Genomic DNA, 23,879 nt, shown 5'->3' on the forward strand with positions numbered 1-23,879 from the left:
TGGGTTCATTTTTCATGGAGTCCTGGAACAAGAGTGAGGATCTAAAGCATCTGATGTGGCTGGGGCAAAATGCACCATATACATCAGAGGTCTTCAAACTTGGCAACTTTAAGAATTGTGGACTTCAACTCCTAGAATTCTCCAGCCAGCTATACTAGGAATTGAAGCCCACAAGTCTCAAAGTTGGGGACACCTGATATACATTGATTCTGCATAAACAAGTTGGGTATAAAGAGAAGGCTGGAATGAAATCAGACTCCCAAAGTTTGAGACAACTCTTGTTGGAGTAGGAGATGCTCTGAAACTGCTTCCCAGACCATTAAAATACAGTCTGGCCACCTGTGTCGAAAGTGTAAGTATTGTGTGAATGTGAGGCCTAGTTACCTCAACTTGAGATGCCTTGTTGGGCATAGTTATTTGAATAGACTTGTTGGGCATAGTAACTTGAATAGCCTGATTAGGCATAGCTTATTGTAGTAATATAACTTTGAAACTGGACAAGTAAATATATAAATATAAAGGAACTAATTAAGCTTAATTGCATGCTTGTCTTGCTTTTTGTCCAAATAACATAAGGAAAAAAACCCCAAACTGTTGTAAAACTTTGTTTTGAGTGGCTTGAACTCAATTTTATGACAACACAAGCATTATTCCATTATTCACAGCCATAGATTATTACTGGCACTGTGAGCAATATCCCTGAATTGGAGTTACTCTTTTGAACTCAGTTTGTTGGTTTGTATATACAGAGAGAGAGAGAGAGAGAGAGAGGGAGGGAGGGAGGGAGGGAGGGAGGGAGGGAGAGAGAGAGAGAGAATGAAAAGGGGCTGTTTGTTCTTGATACACATAAAACAGTTCTTTTGAAAAGAAAATACACTGCTCAAAAAATAAAGGGAAAACTTAAACAACAGAATATAACTCTAAGTATTCAATAACACTATTTCATTCATTCAGATCTAGGATGTGTTATTTGAGTGTTCTCTTTTTTTTTTTTGAGCAGTATATTTCGCTTCTCTTGAAAAAGCACCTTTGGGACATAGATATCTCCATAGATATCTTCTCTAGTGGTCAGTACTGGACATGATCCAAAGCTTTCCAGCAGAATCTCACAAAGGGGGAAGATATGGCCTCCAAGTGAGATAACAGGAAGATATGAAATACCTTTAAGGTGGACCCTCCTTTGAGAATCAGGTTTGATTCTCCATGAATTGTAGATCTTTCCATGTAAATTGTCCCGGTACTAATGGGAAAGTGAGGGCTCCTTGGTGGTAAAGAAGACTTTCTTTACAATATAATATCCTTTACAACAATATTGTAAATATTCATTACAATATTGTTGTAAAGAAGACCTTCTAAGAGTGTTGCTTTAGTTACTCTTATCTCCTTAAAGGGGATCTTTAAGAAACTGTCTTGCGGTGTTTCATTCAGCTGCACAATTTTATCACTTGTTGGAAGAAGCTGGAGAGGCGTTGGCCATCTCCAAGTCAACAAACCGAAGAGCTCCACTCACCCAACCCAACGTGGTGGTGGTGGGGAAACTGCTGGTGCCGATTTGCAGGAAATGGGAGCGGGGACATTTGCACCAGTAGCTCTATCGTTTGTTTTCCTAAGGGGACCTCGGGGAATCCATGGTGGGCGGAAGGGCGAGGATCGCCTCGGAAGCGTTTACCTTCGTTCCTTGATAAAAGTCGTCTTTGGACTTCGTCCCCATGAAGGGGAATTGCATGTGCGTGTGCGCATCGATCCCGCCGGGAAGCACCAACTTGTCCGTGGCATCCAACACCTGGACTCCGTCGGAAGAAGGCTGGAGATGAGGCCCCACCGCCCGCACAACCCCGTCCTCGATGTACACATCGGCCACTTGCGAGAAGTCCGCGTTCACCACTTTGCCACCGCGAATCAAGAGCTTCTGCATGGTGCGCGCTGGGGAGGGAGTTTCTACTACAGCTCAGTCGCCGCGAGCGGAGCTCCTCGGAACTGAGTTTTGAAGGTTCCCTCTCGACTCCGCCTATCCCCCCCCGGGAGGGGCTCTTCCCCTCTGCCTCCCCTTCCCCTCCCCTCCCTGGCGGCCTTTTCTAAAGAAGGGACTCGGATTCGCTCCAGCGTCCTTGCCAAAGGCCACTTGGCGCTTTCTTGCGCCACAGGTGGAGGCGGTGGCTCTGGAGGCGCAAACTGACCCCGGGTCATTAGTTGATGGCCGTCTGGCCGGGGTAGTAAAGGTCTCATAACTATAAAGAACCCTCCCTATCCCCATTCTATTAAACCCGCCAATAATTACTGTGGAATAACAACACGTAATTAGTATTCTTACTAGTTTCTTACTGAATCTCTATCTCTCCCCAAAATGGAACATTTAGGCTAGGCTGTCTTTTTGTAAGCATTAATTCTGTAAAAATAGTTTTTGAAAAATTAGTTTTTCTACTTTGTCCTGGTTTCTAATTCCACAATTGCTTGCCAGGCTTGCCAACTAGGGTTGCAAAGACACCCTACCCCCTATTGCCAATTAGTGATCCAATTTTTTGCAGCCCAGGTAAGGTAAGTCCTAAATTTGGGGTTACAGCTATTGAAGTCAAACATCTTGCCCTCTGGAGGCCAGAAATGGCCCGTTTCCCAATTTCTGGTGGGCCCAATAGGCTTATGTTTTGACCTTCCCAGGCTCCAAAGGCTTCCCTGGAGCCGGGGGAGGGTAAAAATGTCCTCCCTGTCCCTGGAGGCTCTCTGGAAGCCCAAAACACCCTCCCAGAGCCTCTGTGAGAGCAAAAAATCAGCTGGCTGGCACACACATGCACGTTGGAACTGAGCTAGGGCAACAGCTCGTGTGCCAGCAGATATGGGTCCACATGTCATCTGTGGCACCCATGCTATAGGTTTGCCATCACTGTTCTAGCCTATGAAATATTTTTAATGTAGACCCTTGGACTTGATTCCTGGGGAATTGTAGACCTTTCCATGTAATTGTTTATCTTTTCATTTTATTTATTTATTTATTTTGTCAAGTACGTATTGGTAGTATACAAAGATATTACAATGGTTATATACATGATGCTAGTAAGAGAGAAACATTAGAACAGGGGATTGAAGGCACGCTGGTGCACCTATGCACATCCCTTACTGACCTCTTAGGAATTGGGAAAGATCAACAGTGGATAATCTAAGGACAAAGTTTTGGGGGTTAGGTAATGATACTAGTGAGTTCCATGCATTAATTACTCAGTTACTAGAGTCGTATTTCCAGCAGTCGAGTTTTGAGCGGTTTACTTTAAGTTGGTATCTGTTCTGTGCTCGTGTGTTGTTGTGGTTGAAGCTGAAGTAGTCATTGACAGAAAGGACTGTCTGTGCAACAGTATGGAAGGAAGGGGTTCTTGCTTTCTGAACTTGGTTGTTTTCTTGCAGATTTTTCATTACCCCAAAATCATCAATGTTACAAGGAAGTGACAATTGCTCCCAGTTCATATTCCAGTGGCCTGCTCTGTCAATATTGATGGAAGAGGTCTTGGAGTTACTTCGATAAGACTGTTTACTATTCTGCTTGCTTGGCAGTTCCTTGATTGGGGTATTGTTTACTTCTTGATTGTTGGTCTGGTGTTAATCTTGGCGTTAATGTGGGTGAGAAAACTATCGAGCTCAAAGAGCACCAAGGATCCAGTAGTGGGTTGCTACTGGAAGGGTAAAAGATGCTGCATCTTTTACCCTTCTATGCATCGGTAGCAAAAGCTGAGCTGCGCATGCAGCTTTGAGTGTCCTGGGTGCCTACGTGTTCCAGCGAGATTTTGCTTCTGCGCATGCGCAGCAAACGTACATGTGAGATTTGGGCAATTTTTTGCTTCTGTGCATATGCATAAGCAAAAAAACCAACACACTGAAATCTCCTGCATGGGTCTCCTCGCAAGATTTTGCTTCATGCGCATAAGCAAAATGTCACTGCAATGCACGCACACATGCACAAGACACTTGAAGCTGTGTGCGCAGCCCATCGGTAGCAGCACTAGGAGGAACCTCCCCTGCAAGGACACCTCATTTCCACCCTGAGCTACAAATACAGTGGTACCTCTACTTAAGAACGCCTCTGCTTAAGAACTTTCCTAGATAAGAACTGGGTGTTCAAGATTTTTTTTGCCTCTACTTAAGAACCATTTTCTACTTAAGAACCTGAGCCTGGAAAAAATTTCCCAGGAAATTTGAGAGTGGCACGAAGGTCCGGCCAGTTTCCTGACATTCCCCCTTTAATCCTGGCCATCTGGGCTGCCAGAAGAGCCTTTTGGTGGCACTTAAGGAGGCTTTGGCAATCCAGAGTGAATGAAGCATTTTCCTTTCTCTGGGCGCTTGGACAAGGAATAAAGCTCTGCCAGTGCCCAGAGAAAAGAAAGGCTCCCTTCGCTCTGGGCAGGCAAGGAATCACCACAGCGAAGGAAAGGCGCCGGCTACAAAGCGAACAAGCGAGAGGAGAGGGGAGCCCGTCAGCATGGGAAGGAAGAGGAAGCAGGTAGCAGCAGCAGCAGCCAGTGTATGGGAGGCAATATATGGAAGGCAGTCTCATGCCGGGTGTATTGGAGGCACGTGCTCCTCCTCGCCGCCTCAGAGTCCCTTTTTTTTTTTAAGCCTTAAAGTTTTGATTTTTTTATTCCCCTCACCTCATCTTTTTCCTTCAGCAGCGACTGTCCTCCTTTTCTTCTTCCTCCTCCTCCCACCCAAATTCCGAGCTTTTATTTCTTTCATAATGGGTTTGCATGCATTATTTGCTTTCACATTGATTCCTATCGGAAAAATTGCTTCTACTTAAGAACATTTCTACTTAAGAACCTGGTCACGGAACGAATTAAGTTCTTAAGTAGAAGTACCATTGTATTCTCCTTTATTAATATGAAAGTGATTTGGCACTGCTTATTCCTGAAACATTTATTCAGTTTTCCAAGCTTGTGTACTGGTCTACTGTTCTTCCAGGGCAGCATTTCTCAACGTTGGCAACTGTAACTCTCTCGTTAGCATTCTGGGAATCAAAGTCCACATATCGAAGTTGCCAAGAAACACTGTCTTGGAGGAACAATATCCCCAAACCAACTAACCCAGTTCTAATTTCTCATCTCACATCTATACTGTATTACAATATGCTGAAGTCAATGAACTTTTATCTTTCTTTCTTTTTGGGGGGGTTTGTTTAATTTTCTGATAAGAAGTTAAACTTTAAATAGTTTTGGTCTGCAAACATTGAGTGGCCTTGTGACAACTTGGGATGACCAAGTTGTCAGTTATCTCAAAGGTGCTTTTTCAAAAGTCAACTGGGTGATTGTTTTTTTTATTTGAGGAGGAGGAAGACGTTCCACTTCTCATCCAAGAAGCTTCATCATGCTTGTCACAACTGATGAAGCTTCTTGAATGAGACATGAAATGTTGTCTTCTTTCTCAGAGAAAGAAACAGCCCAGTTGCCTTTTGAAACAAAGACATTTCAGATTCAGTGGCCTTGAACTCAAAACACATTTTTCTCTTAAATGATGGCAGTGCTAAAGGGCCCATTTGGAAAATGAATCAATATTCTTGAGAAGTTAACAGCAGAGGTAAGGAAGAAAGTCTACTCACAAAATATCAAATTGCCATAATGCTGCCTCCTACCATTGCCTCTAGACCAGTGTTTCCCAACCTTGGCAACTTGAAGATATCTGGACTTCAACTCCCAGAATTCCCCAGCCAGCATTGAAGTCCAAATATGTTCATGTTGCCAAGGTTGGGAAATACTGCTCTAGACTTCTCCACCTGCATTGATGCTCTCTGTTGCCAACTTTAACTTAAATTACTTAATGTAATTTTATAATATGTGTGGGCCATGACTATCCTATGGTTATTTTACAATGGCCAAAATGTTTTAATTAATAAATAGAATTAACAGTAGTTCTTGACTTACGACAAGAACAATTGGAGCCAAAATTTCTTATCAAGCAAAGTGATGGTTAAGTGAGTTGGGCCCAATTTTATAATATATATATTTTTTTTTGGGGGGGGGGGGTCACATTTGTCAACCAAATCACTGTCAGGACATTGCAACCATTACATGCCAGTTGTCAAGCTCCACAAATTTTGATCAATAGACTATGTGACTGTCATTAGCATGAGGACTGGTTGTAAGTCACTTTTTTCAATGACCATGTAACTTCAAACTAAACAAATAGTTGTAAATTCAGGATTACCAACATGGTATCTTTACAGAAATGGCCAACAATTGGATTTTGGTTTTCTACTGGTAATCCACAACTTAATTTTATCTATTAAATCAAGGGTCAGCACCTGCAGCTCTGGAGCCGCATGTGGCTCTTTTATCTGTTATGACTCCCTGTCGCCGGTCAGGCACCACAATTTTGAGAGAAGCTTCAGGTTGGGTTGGGGAAAGCAGGGCATGTCAGTAGGAGATTCTATGTCAAGGAATGGATTTTCCGGTCAGCTCCACAATAGGTAGGTCTTCCAGTTAGGACTGGTAGAAGAAAAAGGGCGTTGTGCTAGGAGACTATGGTGGACAAACTGGACTTCCGGTTGGCTCCAGCATTGAACAGGGGGATTCTGGCTAAGACCTTTGTGGCTCTAAGTGTTTAAGATTGCAGACCTCTGTACTAAATCATACCAACATTTGCTGTATCAGCTCAGTATGGCCTATTATCTGCCAGATAAAAATAGAGAAATCTCTTCATGTTTTTGAAAAGGTGGCTTTTCTTTGCAAATTGTAAACAAATTTAATACAACAGAAGGTATATAAATTGAATTTACTAAGTCTGCACTATTACTACTAGTTTTTTCTCATCATTCCTATCACCCATTTCCTCTCACTTATGACTGTATGACTGTAACTTGTGGCTTGTATCCTAAGATTTTTATTAATATTGTTTACTCATTGCTTATTTGACCCCTATGACAATCATTAAGTGTTGTACTTCATGATTCTTGACAAATGTAGCTTTTCTCTTATGTACATTGAGAGCATATGCACCAAGACAAATTCCTTATGTGTCCGATCACACGGCCAATAAAATAATTATATTCTATACTACATAAATAATACATTTTGTTTTTTTGCTGCAACAAACAGGGTTGGAATCAGTTCAAAAATAATTCTGTTAACAGTACATTTACAGTACAAAAAATATTCTTTGTTAACAGTAGTTTCTTACAGACCTGACCTGTTTAATACAGCCATTTCTGTAATATTGTGTAATGTATAATCTGTAATACTGTAATAAAAGTATGTTAATCCACAATGCTTCTCTCTCTCTCCCCTGAACTATATTTGCCATCAAAGCATTTATGATAAGTCACCTCCATCTTTGCAAGTAGATCTGTTCCCTGTTTCTACACATCGCTGGGGCTATGAAGGTCATCCAAAAGATTGCAGGTGATTTGGCAAACCTTATCTTTGACTGAAAAATACTTTGCTCTTTGTGAAAAATTTGTCAATTTCTTTGCAGGAAAATTTATTTCTATTCGTTCTCATTTTGTCAGTACACATAGATGATCTGCTTTTGACAAATCATGTTTCCCTTTTAATTACATTGTGAATAGAGAAATAGGTCCTTCATGTTACTGTATTTAAGCATATTAATAACTTATTTCCTGCCTCTGTTTATAAATAACTAAAGGAGGTGAATATATCTAATACTCGTTCCTCTTCCTATTTTCTCCACAGCAACCATCCTGAGAAAGATGAGCTGGGTGGAGAGAAAGACTAGCCCAGCTAGCTTTCATGTTTAAGGTGAGATTAGAATTTATGACTTCTTGCATGGTGTCTTAACCACTAAACCCAACTGGATGTCTTATGGACTCTTGTGGAGAAATTTGCACTTAAGCACATGAATAATGATTCTGACACCACAGCCACTCTGAACGTAGCATGGGCAAGTCGGTGAAGGCTCTATCCATAGAGACCTTCTCTCCTAAAGAGTTCCTCTGCTATAAGAGAGTCAATATACAATTTTCAAACATATATACTGCACGATCAAGGCAAAAACTGGTTACCTAAATAGTTCTCCAAGTGGTCATCTCATGCTCACAAGTGATGCATTTATACAAAGGCCCATTTGAAACCTCACAGAACTATGTGTCAGGAGCTCCGTCCTTCAGGCATATCATAAAATTATAGTCAGCTTCTGCTAAATACTTAGTTTTAAGATAAGCACAGCAGATTTGAAGAAGCTATGAAATCCTGAGACTATGTGGGTTAGAATTATAGGTCATGTGAATGCACAGATAAACATTCAAAGGCCAGGGAAATACAGATCATTATATCATTTCTTTGCTTAAGTGTAGAATGTTGTCTATACATGTTGGAGCTTGTAAAAGGAGACTCTCTAATATTGTTTTGGAAATTTTTTAATCACCTCCGTAAATAACACACACTGATGAGTAGTAAAATATAGTCCTAGGAAAATGGTACCATAAAATTTAAGTAAAAGGCAGGAATTTAATAAGACATCCAGGGAACAAAGCAATGTTTCCATTGGTGTTTATGAGTTGGTAAAATACAGGAAATAGGTCATAATTCAGAGGGAAGGTAAAGTCTAACCTTGGAAGGAAGTAAATCTTTTGATTTAAGAACTTTGTAATGAGCAGAGTTCTCAAGATCAACTAGCCAATTGGGGAAGGGTTTGTGATGGCAGCCACAAATTCAAAAGATATCAACATTAAAACAGAGCAAGAAAGACCAGAAATGGTAGAGACACTGGACTGTAGAGAAGCAAGCTAAGTCTTTATGAAATGTTTTATTATTTATTAGCAAGTTAGAAAAAAAAGAACCTAACAGAAGAGAAAAGAGGCCTGTATGATATGTTTTATACTTAAAAGAGCCAAGTTAATGAAAGAGAAAAGTGGAAAGGAGATGAATCTGATATTATAAAATCAGATTAATCTGAGTTCTTTATTGGTCTATTGGAGGATGGAGAGCCATTGGCTTACATTCCCCCCCCCCCCCCCATAAAATTGGCTGGAAAATTATTTTTTCACATCTAGAATGTGTGATTGCACCTAAAGTTGCAATCTTACGCATGCCTACCTAGTATGAAGCTGCTTAAACAAACAGGAAAAGACTTCCATGTATAAGATTATACTGAACAACTTAATTGTTTACAATGTAGGATAAAACAAAAGTCATAATCTATTCAAGCAATAATTTCATTATTTTCTTGAAATCACTGAAAATGAAATGTTTTCTAAGCCAGTGATGGTGAACCCTTTTTGATTCACATGCCAAAAGTGTGTATATGTGTGTCTGTGTGTGTGCTAGCATTCCTCCCCCACCATAGATGCGGACTCCCTGTGCTGACCCCTGCACATGCGCACAATCCCTCCCCATCCCCACACATACGCACAGCCTACACTGAAGCCTGGGATGGTGAAGAAACAACCAAACGGACAAACCGTTTGGAAGTTCAGAAAAAGGGACTTCCGGTTTGCCTGTTGGGCTGTTTTTCAAACTCCGGAGCCTTCAGGGAAGCTTATCTGTAGCCTCCGGAATGCAAAAAACAGCACAACCGGCAAACCCGAAATCCATTTTCCCAAACTTCCAGTTTGCCCATTGGCCATTTCACCCCCTCTCTGCGGCTGCAGAGAGCAAATCTGCCTTCCCCAAGGACAAAAATCAGCTGGCTAGCACGTGCATTTGCGTGGGAGCTAACATAGGGCAACACCTCACGTGGCCTCCGATATGGCTCCACTTGCCACCTGTGGCACGCATGCCTAGGTTCACCATCACTGTTCTAGGCATTCGACTTTTGCAATATATTTTTATCTTTCTAAGTTATTTTAGCCTAATTCTACCGGTATGTTTAAAGAAAAACCGCCTGATATTTAGTTTCAAAGATTAAATAATGCTTGAAAACTCAGCAGCCAATTTTGCAATTAGAAATCTTGAATTTGATTCCAGAATCCATTCTCCACCCCCAAATATGAAACATTCCATGTCAGAGACCCCAAGTCCTGGGCTACAGCCCACTACTGGATTGCGGCCTGTTTGGAACTGGGCCACGCAATATATGACAAGGTTTTTTTAATGTGATATATCTTAAAACACGAAGTGTTTTTTGATAGCATAACAAGAATTCCACAAGTCTTTAAACATGCTTTAAAATGACATTCAGCAATGTATGTAAAATTTAATAAATAGGACACAATCATACACAAACACATTTTTCATAATAAATCATTAAGCCTACTTAGACTGCCCAAATATAAATATAACAGCAATTCACAACCTTTATCTTCTCAAAAGATTCATTTCTTGGTATCATCAGGAAGTAACAACCACCAGGTGGCCATTAAACTGGAAACCGTCCCCCCCCCCCCCCCCTATTGCTGATATATTTTGCACTAACAATGTGGGATGTAATAAAATAAAATCCTAGACCTTTCTTTTGTTTTAAAGCAAGAACTAATACTATATAAACTAGTTTTTAAATACAGTGAATAAATAGGAAGTTAGTAAAGCAAATATATCAACAAACCAAAGAAAGTTAGAACACAAGAACTGAGTTATGGAAGTATATATTCATTGTTGAATTAGAGACTAATATTTAAAGTTATAGTGCATGTGCACTAATTCTTTAGAGACCTTAATATAAGTTTAGTGCAAATCCCTTTAGACTGAACAAATTTAAACTCTATCAGGGAAAGATTCATTGCAGTTTTCTAAAGTTATGTGTACCTATTTCATCTTAAAAAACATATTATATACAAGAATCAAATGCATATTTATCTGCTTTAAGTATCTGTCTACAAAGATAGATGAAAAATTTCTTTGAATTTTTACACCTTATTTGGTTGTACCATTCTAGACCAACACATTGAAGTTAATGTTATAAAAGCTACAAAACATTTTTTTGTAATCAGTTTCTGCCATTTCAACATTTACAAGAAAAAGAAAAAAAACAAATACAGTGTACTGTATGGGGGAAAAAATCCATCCTTTGAAAAAAAGAGAAACTTGACAAGAGATCATTCAGCAATTTGACAATATAAACCACAAAAGGAAAAGGAAAATAAGAATACTTTCAGCAATAATTAGCATTTAGTATATTGTATTAAATTATATTGGCAATTTACACTGGATTTGATTTTAACATGAAATAAATATTACGTACAAAACAATCTGACAAATGAGAGTGAATGATAGGCAGCCAAAAGTGTGGATGAGCAGCCATGTTCCTACTGTAAATTACACAATGTTAAAACTATCTGAAACCAAGGACCACTTCCTAGATAGTGCTATTCTCTTTTTCTTCCAGAAAGCATGAGTAAGGAACTGCTGATAGATGCATGCCTTTTACAACACTGAAAATGCACACGTACAGGTATGCCAGAAACTTGCATGCTGCAAAATTCCACCAAGTTCACCCGTTGGTGATGTGTTTTATAAATTACAGAGACAACCTACTCTCCATCAACTCCTTGCACAGGCTTTAAGGAGTCTAGTAGAAAAAGCAGTACTAGGAAAAGCTCTCAAGAAAAGGACCCTTAAAGGGTAATAGTAACAACAGCAACAACAAAACAACCACCCCAGCAACAAACATACATTATGTATGTAGACCAGTAACAATCTTGCTTTGTTGCAACAGATTCACTGAGTCATGCACAATCAAATTTGGAAGTCACATGAGTTGCCCTGGATTCTTTTTTGAAACAAAAATCTATTCCCCCGCCCCACTTTAAGGATGAAGTACAAAAACCAATCACCATATTGCTCCAACTTGCAGACATTTCCACTCATTCAATTAATACTTAGCAGAGTAACAAAGCCTCATCATCACTAGTTTTCGTTTTTCAACATAGCTTCTAAGCACGAGTCAGGTATCTGAGCAGTGTGTACTATTCCACAGTGCTCACAGGGGCCATCTCGATTGGAGGGCTGTACTCCATTAGGCGTTGCACTGTATGGCTGTCTAGGCCCTTGTCCTTGATCTGAAGTGAGATCGAGCAGAGGTTGTGAACAATCATTCACATTGAAGTCTGATGCTACATCAGAAACTGGAATTAGCATTTCAACATCGTCATCTTCTTCTCTTCCTCCACCCACTCCATTATCAAGCTGTCTCAAAGGGCTTTGGTTCTGATTAACCGGACTTGATCTTCCTAAGGTGAAGCGTACCCAACGTAACCCTTGAGTCATTCGACTTAACGCACTAGAAAACTGATGTCGTCCTGGACTAGAACTTGGAGGTTCCATACTTGCTGGTTCTCTTCCACTGTCTGTACTACTGCTAGTATTCTGGGTTGAGGAAGTTCCACAGAAAACAGTTGCTTCCACGGCAGTTGCAGGAGGGACCTTTTGAGGCAATGTAGCAGCAACACCACCAACTGCACCTGTTGTGTCTCTTCGTTCAGTTTCTGTATCAGTATCATCAGATTCCACTGAAAAGAGACTTCGATGTGAACTATTTCTTTCTGTTTCTCTGTTACTGTTCTGGCTGGTAAGATCATCTCCATCTGATGACACCAATGACATGGATGCAGAATGACGGGATCTTGCAAAATTGAAGATTCGGTTCCAAATATTGCTTGACCGGCCAGCAATTGGAAATCTAATTGATGTAAATCCAAGCTGAGATCTCACTGCTAGTCTCAAATTTTCTAAGACTGAGGCCTGAAAAACAAACATAGGTAAACAAATGCTATAAAAAGGTAAGCATGAATGTAATATTTGTTTCATTTTATTTTTTTCTGCAAGTCACTGTCCGCTAACATGGAACTAATATCTTACTGAATCTGAGCAAACAAGAGAATGAGGCAGCCAAGAAGTCTGCTTTTGCTAAAATGTCTTAAAATAAAAGTATTAAAATCATGCTGAAGCTTGAACTTCTACTTCATTAAGTAGTCTTTCAAAAGCACATACCCTCTACTCGTTACTACACAAACAGTCTGGAGTGCGCTTCATGCAGCATTAATTTTAGTTTCATAAGCAGCTTGAAACACAATCAAGATTGTTTCCTGAATCACTACATATCATCTACTTGAAAAAACAAAGGATGTTTGATGAGTGAGGCATGGCCAAATAACAGAGTGGAACTCTTAATGTCCCACTGTGGACCTCGAAGGAGTCCTCCAAGATATAAAGTAGAACTCTTTAAGAATTGTGAGGTACTGGGCAATCTTCAAAGTTAGACTTACTAAACATAGTGCTAAAAACATTGTCCCAGGCTTAATTATAATTTCAGTTCTTTAGTTCAGCATACACACTGATTTGGTAATGGATTTAATTAATAGAACAGTTGTTATTATTTAATTAATAGTGCAATTGTTATTATTTTCCACATTTAGACATTACTGACATGGTGTTCTGATATTCAAAGAACCACTTAGAAATTTCTACAAAGTTAGGACATAGTAAAAATTTCTGACATGGAACTTTTTGTCATGGTCCAATAATTTGCCAACAGTAACATCTGCCCAACTACATTATTACAGTGATAATATAAAAACGATGCATATAAAAATCTATATGATTTCCCCCCAAACACTCCACAGAATTTATACTGAGACTAGTAATTAGAGAAATGAAGTTTTTCCAACATGTTTTGAAGACTTCTGTGTTTAAAAAAAAACAGGAAGAATTTAAACAGAAATTAAAAGACTCATAAAAACACTCATGAAATGTAAGTACTCATAAAATGTAAGTATTAAAAAAACAAACTATGTATAACGAGCAGAACTATTACTCCTCCTACTGTAGTGTATGTAGGAGTCATTCACAAATTAGCATCCATATGCAGTTTGTGAATCTGAAATATTTTTCAGATTTATTTCAGAAATATTTCAAGAACTCATGAAATGTACCATATTTTTCAGTGTATAAGACACACTTTGTTCCTTCCTAAAAAGAGGCTAAAAATTTGGGTGCTGCTTATACTGTACTCCAAATGTAGCCCTGCCCACTCACCGGCCCCTACTTTTTGGCCTCCGCCCTTTTACTTCCTGGCTGCAGATTGCCAGTGACAATGGCTTGTGTTTTTGGGCTCCACGCGTTGTACAGTAATACCTTGTCTTACGAACTTAATTGGTTCCCGGAGGAGGTTCGTAAGGCAAAAAGTTCGTAAGACGAAACATTGTTTCCCATAGGAAACAATGTAAAGTGAATTAATCCGTGCAAGGGGAAAAAAACGCAAAAACCCGCCGCTGCCCAGCTGTCACCTTTTGAAACAGCCGGGTGCTTCTCAGTGTTCTCAAAATGCCGAACCCGGAAGTTCGGCAAAAGTTCGGGTGGCCGCCAAGAAGCCCCGCCGCCCGACTGTTGCTTTTTGAAACAGCCGGGGGGGGGCTTCTCGGCGTCCTCCTGAACCCGAACGCCAAATCCGAACTTTTGCCGAACTTCCGGGTTCAGCGTTCGGGCGGCGGGTTCGTAAGACGGAAAAAGTTCGGAAGAAGAGGCAAAATTTTTTCGAACCCCGGGTTCGTATCTCGGATTGTTCGTATGGCGAGGGGTTCGCATCACGAGGTACCACTGTATTTTCAGCCTGCAAACGCTCACACAATGCCCAAAATGGTTACCTGGAACAATTTCTGCCTTCTCTTCCCCATTGTGCCTGATTTAGTCACCGGAGCTCCCTCCGAGGATCAGGAAGCTGTTTTTCAGCCCAAACATGAGCTAAGCAATCTTCTTTGCTTTGTCTGCTTTTCTAATTGCTGCTCCTTCAGACAATCACCTCAAACCCAAAAGGCAAACTAATGTGCTGAAGCTGACCAGGCTAAGGACTAGCCACATGAATATCTGGCAGGCAGAATACCCCCCTCCTTTATTTTCCTCCCCCAAAACTAAGGTGCATCTTATACTCCGAAAATTATGGCAATTATTTCATATAATAAACTAAAGCAGCTTGGATTTTATGACCAAAATTGTTTGCCCAACTTTGTATCTCTATAAAAATCTTAATCTTGTGGCAATTAGATTTAGCAAAAACATTCCCAATCTAATGGCCTTATTTGAAGAGAGGGGGAAAGGCAGAATAAATGAGGTGTTGGGTTGGAGCTAAAGGATCCAGTGTGTCAAAAATTATATATCTGGCAAAATATGTATCTTCCCCTCTTTGAGGGAGATGGGGTGTTCAGAAATGTGAAAATGTAAATAAATATAATTTGAATCTAGAAAACCCGGTTGTAGTAAGGAGCTGAACTAAAACTAGTGCATGATTTTCCAGAGCAACCAATTTATAGTTACCATAGAAGATCTTACCTGATTTGGTGAACAAACTGGGAAATCTTCAACGGGTGGAATTAGTCCTTGTGCAATCAACTGTCCGTAAGAAGGAGGGGCTTCTCTTCTCAATAACTCTGCCTCAACCCTTGATAGCTGTGTCTCAAATGACCTGTCCAAATATACAGAGATGCTATATGGAGTCCAACTCACTTGTTTCAATGTATATGTAACAGCAACAACATTTTTGTGCTATACGGTAGCTTTGTGTTACTCTTAAGACTACAACTGCCAAGGACAGAGATGTGTCCTTTTTTAATCTAAGACATAATTGGAGGACAGGAGGAAAAGGGGGAACATGATCAAAACATTTAAATATGTTAAAGGGTTAAATAAGGTTCAGGAGGGAAATGTTTTTAATAGGAAAGTGAACACAAGAACAAGGGGACACAATCTGAGGTTAGTTGGGGGAAAGATCAAAAGCAACATGAGAAAATGTTATTTTACTGAAAGAGTAGTAGATCCTTGGAACAAACTTCCAGGAGACGTGGTTGGTAAATCCACAGTAACTGAATTTAAACATGCCTGGGATCAACATATATCCATTCTAAGATAAAATACAGGAAATGGTATAAGGGAAGACTAGATGGACCATGAGGTCTTTTTCTTCCGTCAATCTTCTATGTTTCTATGTTTCTATTTACACACTGGTGTTGCAAAAATAATTATGAGCGCAATAATAATTTCACCAAAGGAAGAACTGGTTGGTGTAAGCATATCAACTTCAATTTCTTATTTTTACTTTTTCTTTAACAGATAACATGTAGAATTCATCAGTGACAAAAGCTATTCTGTGAATACTCTATAGCAGGGGTGTCAAACTCGAGATCATCTGTTTGACCTTGAGGGCTGGGGTGGGTGTGGCCAGGGTGGGCATGGCCAGCTCGACGTCACTCCTGTTGGTGGGCTGAGCACTCTACCAGCAAAAACAGGCTGCCAAGCTCAGTTTTTGCCTGCCACACCCTCCTACAATCATCTGCCAGTGAAATGGAGCTCGGGAGGGCCATGTACAGCCCTTCCGAGCTCCGTTTTCACTCGCACAGGGTTTGCAGGAGGCTGTTGGAGCTCATTTTCATTGGCAGAAGTACTGTGGGCCAGTCCTTTTCTGTTTCCAGAGCAACCCCATGGGCCAGATCTAAGTACCCCACAGGCCGAATCTGGCCCCCAGGCCTTGAGTTTGACACCGCTGCTCTATAGGTAGGTCTCAATTTATAGCCACAATTGAGCCCAACATTTCTGTCTTAAAGCAAGACAGTTTTTCCCCATAGTTGTGAATCACTGCAGTCCTTTATTAGTCACATGGGTTGTTACGTGAATCTGGCTTCCCTACCGACTGTCTTTGCCAGGCCACAAATGATCTCAAGACATTGCAACCATCATAAATATGAAACCAGTTGCCATGAATGCAAATTTTGATCATGTTACCATGGGAATGCTGCAATGGTCATAAGTGTGAAAAATGGTCATAGGTCACTTTTTCTGTGCCATTGTAATTTTGAATGGTCGCTAAATGAATCGTTGCTAAGTCAAGGACTACCTGTATAATATTTTCAGACAAAGAATAACAAACCGGCAGTTTAAGCTTTAAACAGTTCGCTTACCTTCGTTCAAACATTCTTAATGAATACAGTTTGCAAGTACATCCCAAAGCAATGACCAGAAGCAGGCCACAGATAAGGCTTCCAATGACAGCAGCTGTAATTACTCTGGTGGGCACAATCACCGGACAGTTCTCTTCATCGCTACCATCACCACAGTCATCTTGAGAATCACACACCCAGCTTTCAAACACACAGCGGTTATTTTTGCAGTGGAAATTTCCTGGCTGGCAAAAGAAGCAATTCTTTTCATCCGAACCATTGGGGCAATGATTTTGGTAGTTGCAGCGATCAGAGCGTGGGTAACAGACACCATTCCGGGAGCAGGGGAATTCTTCCTTCTGACACATGGTACAGTTGGTTTCATCCCTTCCATTTGGGCAATGCCAGTAGCCATCGCAACGCTGCTGCTCGGTGTAACATCCCCAGTTTCCACCACAGGGAATTTCCCATGGCAGACAAAAACCGTCTACTTGATAGGTCGCATTAAAGCCTCTTGCAGCATTTACTTTGTCAGCACAAAAATGCACTCTGATTTGACCAGAAGATGAAACAACTGTAAAAGGTGCATGAGAGTCAAAGGCAGTTAAAACACGCAATAGCTTGTGTGGATTTTCTTCTAGTCCATCGTATATTTTGACATAATCCCCATAACCAGTACCGTCAAGTTTAAAGTCAGTGAAACGCAAAATAACTTTGCGGTGATCTCCTGTATCTATCAGCCAAGTGCAATTGCTCCCTGGTGGATAAAAGTCTGGATAATTAGGAGAATTGAAAGTACCATAAAAATATTTTAGTAACTGCCCACAGCTTGGCATACCACAGTCTATTTCATCTCCTAAGTCAAGACAGTCAAGGTTTCCATCACATCTTGAAGATTCTGGAATGCAAGTATAAACATTGAAACGTGAGAGACACTGGAACTGATTGTATGCGCAAGGCGGGAAGGGAGCAGCAGTTGGAGGACTAGCCTTGGGACAGATCTCTTCATCAGAATTATCTCCACATTCATCCATGTCATTACACTTCCAAGACTCTGGAACACATTTCCCATTAGCACAGTGGAACTGGTTACAGTCGCAATGCAATTCGCTGGATTTACCTGAAACCAATATATTTAAAAAGCATTTAATTATTTAATGACTTTCTACCATTAACACTTTTTAATTTTACATTAGCCCCATCTATCAGTGAGATAATCTGTACAAAATGAAACTGGAGTATAAAGAATTGGTTTTCTTTCAATTTATTCATATTTCTGCAGATATCTGAGGTTTAGCCCATCCTAAAATAACTAGGTTCCCCTAAACTCTTGCATGCATGATGTTACAAAAGCAAGAATCAGAATCCTTTTCATGACTCTTGGCCAGATGGAGGGGTTAGATACTAGCATCGACTGTCATCTCTACAAGGTACATCCAATCAGGAAATTGATTCTACATGAAGAATAGAATTGCACTTGATTACCATATTTTTGGTGTATAAGATGCACCCTTTTACTGCAAAAAAATGCTTTAAAAATTGGGTGTGAATGATGCAGAGGCAGGATGGGGGGGCGGTGGCAACTGCTGAGGAGGCTCTGGTAGCTTCCCTTCGAAGAACAGCAGCACCAGGAATGTCACCTCCACGCCCCAGGCCGCCGCCACCGAATCTAATCTTGGTGAACAAGCCCTGAAGGGGCAGAGCCGTCGTCCACACCAGCGCCATGTTTGGGAGCGCACGACAATCAGTGAAGGGCACTTGGGGGGAAGCTGTCTCAGCCGGGGAGAGGCGGCACCTGGCGGGTCCCTGCCACAGCCGCTCACCTGGCTCGGCTGAGACAGCTTCCCCCCAAGCGTCCCCGAACCTGCCAGCCCCTGCCTTAGCCAAACCGGGCAGCAAAGCCTTGAGGTTTTTTTGAAGAGAGAGAGCAGTGGCATCAGGCGCGGCCAGGGGCGAAAGAGGCGGCGGCAGTGGCCACGCCCCCAAAACAGCCAGGAGGCCCTTCTCCTCTGCTGCAGCCGGCCCTCCAAGACCCTCCCCACAGCGCTTGGGCCACACAGATAAGGAGAATGCTCGCCTGGCTTGGCTGAGGCAGGGGTGGGCAGGTCTGAGGATGCTTGGAGCGAAGCCGCCTCAGCCGGAGAGAGGTGGCATCTGACCTGCACCTCCCACAACCTCTCGCCCGCATCGGCTGAGGCAGCTTCACTGCGAATGCCCTCGGACCTACCCACATAAAGGAAGGTTTATGTATAGACTAAAGCCAATGATAATGAAATTCATTGGTTTGGACTTAGCCATACTTAGCCATAACTGAGCCATTTTTGTTTGTAAATCACAATTTATGAATTTGTATGTTGCATGATTTGATAAATTCCAGTTAAACAAAAATGTTTAACTGGAGCCCACATTCTAAACAAATGTGTAAACATATTGATCATACCATTTTTAAATTTAAGCATACCCGCAAAATAAGTCAGTCTGAAGCCCTTTCGTGATATGATATCATCTGAATGAAATCTGATCCAAACGTGGTCTTGTGAAGAGATATACGGAGAGGGAACTGATGATCCACAAACTCTGTAATTTTCCATATTTTTGTAGGTCCCTATTGTTAAAGAATCTGAACTGCATCGCCGTGATCCCTGAACATCAAAATCCTGAAAACTATGAAAACAATTATTTTGTTAATAATTACCATTACTATTTAATAAAAGGCAATTTCATACATATGTATGATTAGCTTAAGGCTTAAAGAAATATTAACATTATCATAAGATTCCTTATTTATTTTATTAAACAAATATATATAGTTGCCCGACTCATATGCGGCTTACAAAATTTAATGATTTACATATATTCTATTCAATAAGTTAATGCATTTATCTTATTCAATCTTTTGCCTAATTTTTTGAAGAGAAAGGGAAAACCTTTGAAAGCCCTAGTTTTAAACTAAACAACTGCATGCTATACTGTAATACCTAAAATCTATCTGCATCTATGAGCTTTTTCTGTCATAATGAAAATATGAGTTATTCCACTTCTCTAGTTTCATTGAAAACAGAGCTTATGAGAGAAATTAACTTGTCAAAAAAGCAGGCTACATCAGTCAGAATATTCCTTTCTCTCATTTTATCTATCCTAAGCAAGCAATCTGTACAGTGGTACCTCGAGATACGAGTTTAATTCGTTCCGGACCTGGGCTCTTAAGTCGAGCAGCTCTTATCTCGAACGACTTTTCCCCATAGGAATTAATGTAAATAATTTTAATTGGTTCCAGCCCTCAAAAAACTCACAAAGTTAGTCTAAATTATGCAGAAAGACATGTTTTTAATGAAGAAATGTACATGTACATATAAATGAATAATGAAGTTTCTTTCACTTAACTTGTAAACTTTCTTAAACTTTTAAATTTACATATGTTCAACTTCTCTGCCACCCAATCCTGTAGGACAGAGGTCCCCAACCCTTTTTGCACCAGGGACCGGCTTTAAGCGATCAAGAGAGGAATGGGTGAATGAATGGACGGAGGGTGGGAAGGAAGGAAGGAAAGAGGGAAGGGACAGGAACAGAGGAAGGAAGGAAACTTATGAAAGGGGAGAGTAAGAGAGGAATGAGTGAAGGGAGGGAGGGAGGGAAGAAGGTGGGAAGGAGAAAGAAAAGAAGAAATAGAGGAAGGGAAGGTAAAAGAGAGAAAGAAAAAGAGCAAGAAAGAAAGAAAGAAAGAAAGAAAGAAAGAAAGGGGGAAGGGACAGGAACAGAGGAAGGAAGCAAGGAAACTTATGAAAGGGGAGAGTAAGAGAGGAATGAGTGAAGGGAGGGAGGGAGGGAAGAAGGTGGGAAGGAGAAAGAAAAGAAGAAGTAGAGGAAGGGAAGGTAAAAGAGAGAAAGAAAAAGAGCAAGAAAGAAAGCTGCAAGCACCCCCCCCCCGAGCCCCCCAGGCCGGCTGCAACCTTTTAAAACACGCGCGCCGCTTCGCAGCTGCCTCCTGAAGCCGAACGCGGAAGTTAGCGTTTGGCTTCAGGAGACAGCTCCTTGGCGCTTGTATCTCGAATTTGGGCTTGTAAGTAGAACAAAAATATCTCTCCCCTCCCAGCTCTTATCTCGAGTTGCTCTTAAGTAGAGCAGCTCTTATGTCGGGGTTCCACTGTATTTATGTCAGAGAATGGTTAGCATACTATTAAAAACCACAGCAATTTTTAAATTTCTTCTTGTGCAAAAGGTAGATGAATTGGAAACATTTTTCAATTTTGTTTCATTTTGAAAGTTTTGAAAACTTGTCACATCCCTTCTCATCAAGTTAAAAATGTATACTGTACAATGTTATAGCAAATAAGCACATCTAAGAATGTGGGGAAAACCCTCTTTGGTATAATTAAGATTCTTACTTTGCCTAACAAAAAATAGTTTGTTTGAAAGATTTTGCTACTTTGAATGAATACACTGCTTGCCACAAAGAAACTGCTTTCAAAACAAAATTGTGATGGACATGGAGAAAAACCAAAAGAAGTACAGTGATACCTCATCTTACAAACGCCTCATCATACAAACTTCTTGAGATACAAACCCGGGGTTTAAGATTTTTTGGCCTCTTCTTACAAACTATTTTCACCTTACAAACCCACCGCTGCCGCTGGGATGCCCCGCCTCCGGACTTCCGTTGCCAGCGAAGCACCCTTTTTTGCGCTGCTGAGATTCCCCTGAGGCTCCCCTCCATGGGAAACCCCACCTCTGGACTTCCGTGTTTCTGTGATGCTGCAGGGGAATCCCAGCAGCGCAACAACGGACGCTTCGCTGGCAATGGAAGTCCGGATGTGGGATTTCCCAGTGAGGGGAGCCTCAGTGAAATCGCAGCATCACAAAAACACAGAGGTCTGGAGGTGGGGTTTCGAGGACTTCAGTGTTTTTGCAATGCTGCGATTTCACTTGATGCTCCTTCACTGGGAAACCCCACCTCCAGACTTCCGTTGCCAGCGAAGCGCTCGTTTTTGCGATGCTGGGATTCCCCTGCTGGGATTCCCTTGCAGCATCGCAAAATCACAGAAGTCCGGAGGTGGGGTTTCCAATGGAGGGGAGCCTCAGGGGCATCCCAGCAGTGCAAAAACGGGTGCTTTGGCTGGCAAAGGGGTGAATTTTGGGCTTGCACGCATTAATCGCTTTTCCATTGATTCCTATGGGAAACATTGTTTCATCTTACAAACCTTTCACCTTGAGAACCTCGTCCCAGAACCAATTAAGTTTGTAAGACAAGGTATCACTGTACATGGCTAGTTTTCCTTGACCTTTTTCAAAAAATTGAACTCACATATATTTACTTCTTGATTTATTAAAGTCTTTGTCCATCTGTCTGGGAGGAGTTTGACTTGGTGACACCTGATGAAGTGGACAAGGCCATTGGAGCTGTGAGTTCCGCCACCTGTTTACTGGATCCGTGTCCCTCCTGGTTGGTTTCGGCCAGCAGGGAGGTGACACGGAGCTGGGCCCAGGAGATTACCAACGCTTCCTTGGGGAGGGGAGTTTTTCCATCACTCTATAAAGAAGCGCTTGTGCGCCCCCTCCTCAAGAAGCCCTCCCTGGACCCAGCCGTGCTTAATAACTACCGTCCAGTCTCCAACCTTCCCTTCATGGGGAAGGTTGTTGAGAAGGTGGTGGCACTCCAACTCCAGCGGTCCTTGGAAGAAGCCGATTATCTAGGTCCCCAGCAGTCTGGATTCAGGCCCGGCTACAGCACGGAAACTGCTTTGGTCGCGTTGATGGATGATCTCTGGCGGGCCCGGGACAGGGGCTTGTCCTCTGTCCTGGTGCTCCTTGACCTCTCAGCGGCTTTCGATACCATCGACCATGGTATCCTTCTGCGCCGGCTGGAGGGGTTGGGAGTGGGAGGCACTGTCCTTCAGTGGTTCTCCTCCTACCTCTCTGGTCGGTCGCAGTCGGTGTTAGTGGGGGGTCAGAGGTCGACCTCTAGGTTTCTCCCTTGTGGGATGCCTCAGGGGTCGATCCTCTCCCCCCTGCTATTTAATATCTACATGAAACCTCTGGGTGAGATCATCCAAGGGCATGGGGTGAGGTATCATCAATACGCTGATGATACCCAGTTGTACATCTCCACCCCATGTCCAGTCAACGAAGCAGTGGAAGTGATGTGCCGGTGCCTGGAGGCTGTTGGGGCCTGGATGGGTGTCAACAAACTCAAACTCAACCCAGACAAGACGGAGTGGCTGTGGGTTTTGCCTCCCAAGGACAATTCTATCTGTCCGTCCATTACCCTGGGGGGGGGGAATTATTGACCCCCTCAGAGAGGGTCCGTAACTTGGTCGTCCTCCTCGATCCACAGCTCTCATTAGAGAAAGATCTTTCAGCTGTGGCGAGGGGGGCGTTTGCCCAGGTTCGCCTGGTGCGACAGTTGCGGCCCTATTTGGACCGGGAGTCATTGCTCACAGTCACTCATGCCCTCATCACCTCGAGGCTCGACTACTGTAACGCTCTCTACATGGGGCTACCTTTGAAAAGTGTTCGGAAACTTCAGATCGTGCAGAATGCAGCTGCGAGAGCAATTATGGGCGTCTCTAAGTATGCCCATATCACTCCAACACTCCGCAGTCTGCATTGGTTGCCAATCAGTTTCCGGGCACAATTCAAAGTGTTGGTTATGACCTATAAAGCCCTTCATGGCACCGGACCAGAATATCTTCGGGACCGCCTCCTGCCGCACGAATCCCAGCGACCGGTTAGGTCCCACAGAGTCGGCCTTCTCCGGGTCCCGTCGACCAAACAATGCCGTCTGGCGGGACCCAGGGGAAGAGCCTTCTCTGTGGGGGCCCCGACCCTCTGGAACCAGCTCCCCCCTGAGATTAGGATTGCCCCCACCCTCCCTGCCTTTCGTAAACTCCTTAAGACCCACCTCTGCCGTCAGGCATGGGGGAACTAAACATCTCCCCCTTGCCCATGTTGTTTTGCCATTGAGTGATTGACTGTGTGTCTGTTTTTATATACATTGGGATTGTTTTATAAATTTATTAATTTTAAACTGTAATTAGATTGGTTGGCATTGGATTTGTTATTATGTACTGTTTTATTGTTGTTGTGAGCC

General features: G+C 42.0%; 2 protein-coding genes and 1 long non-coding RNA gene across 3 annotated transcripts in view; 1 reads left to right on the forward strand and 2 right to left on the reverse strand.

The window, feature by feature from the left end:
* Window positions 1–2,006, reverse strand: part of DPYS (dihydropyrimidinase) — a 58,996-nt gene extending 56,990 nt beyond the window's left edge. Inside the window, exon 1 of the mRNA XM_070748206.1 lies at window positions 1,670–2,006. Within this exon, the coding sequence (XP_070604307.1) occupies window positions 1,670–1,915 (246 nt within the window). The 5' untranslated portion in view covers window positions 1,916–2,006. The remainder of the gene's footprint in view (window positions 1–1,669) is intronic.
* Window positions 1,707–12,807, forward strand: LOC139165164 (uncharacterized). Its single transcript, XR_011558757.1, has 4 exons — window positions 1,707–1,916; window positions 7,281–7,373; window positions 7,665–7,730; window positions 11,254–12,807. It is a non-coding gene; the product is annotated as an uncharacterized lncRNA (long non-coding RNA).
* Window positions 10,091–23,879, reverse strand: part of LRP12 (LDL receptor related protein 12) — a 37,761-nt gene continuing 23,972 nt past the window's right edge. Inside the window, 5 exon segments of the mRNA XM_070748205.1 lie at window positions 10,091–11,779; window positions 11,781–12,608; window positions 15,192–15,324; window positions 16,814–17,912; window positions 19,254–19,456. Of these exon segments, the coding sequence (XP_070604306.1) occupies window positions 11,747–11,779; window positions 11,781–12,608; window positions 15,192–15,324; window positions 16,814–17,912; window positions 19,254–19,456 (2,296 nt within the window). The 3' untranslated portion in view covers window positions 10,091–11,746.

The sequence above is a fragment of the Erythrolamprus reginae genome, chromosome 3 (genome assembly GCF_031021105.1).
Source record: "Erythrolamprus reginae isolate rEryReg1 chromosome 3, rEryReg1.hap1, whole genome shotgun sequence".
NCBI lineage: Eukaryota > Metazoa > Chordata > Lepidosauria > Squamata > Dipsadidae > Erythrolamprus > Erythrolamprus reginae.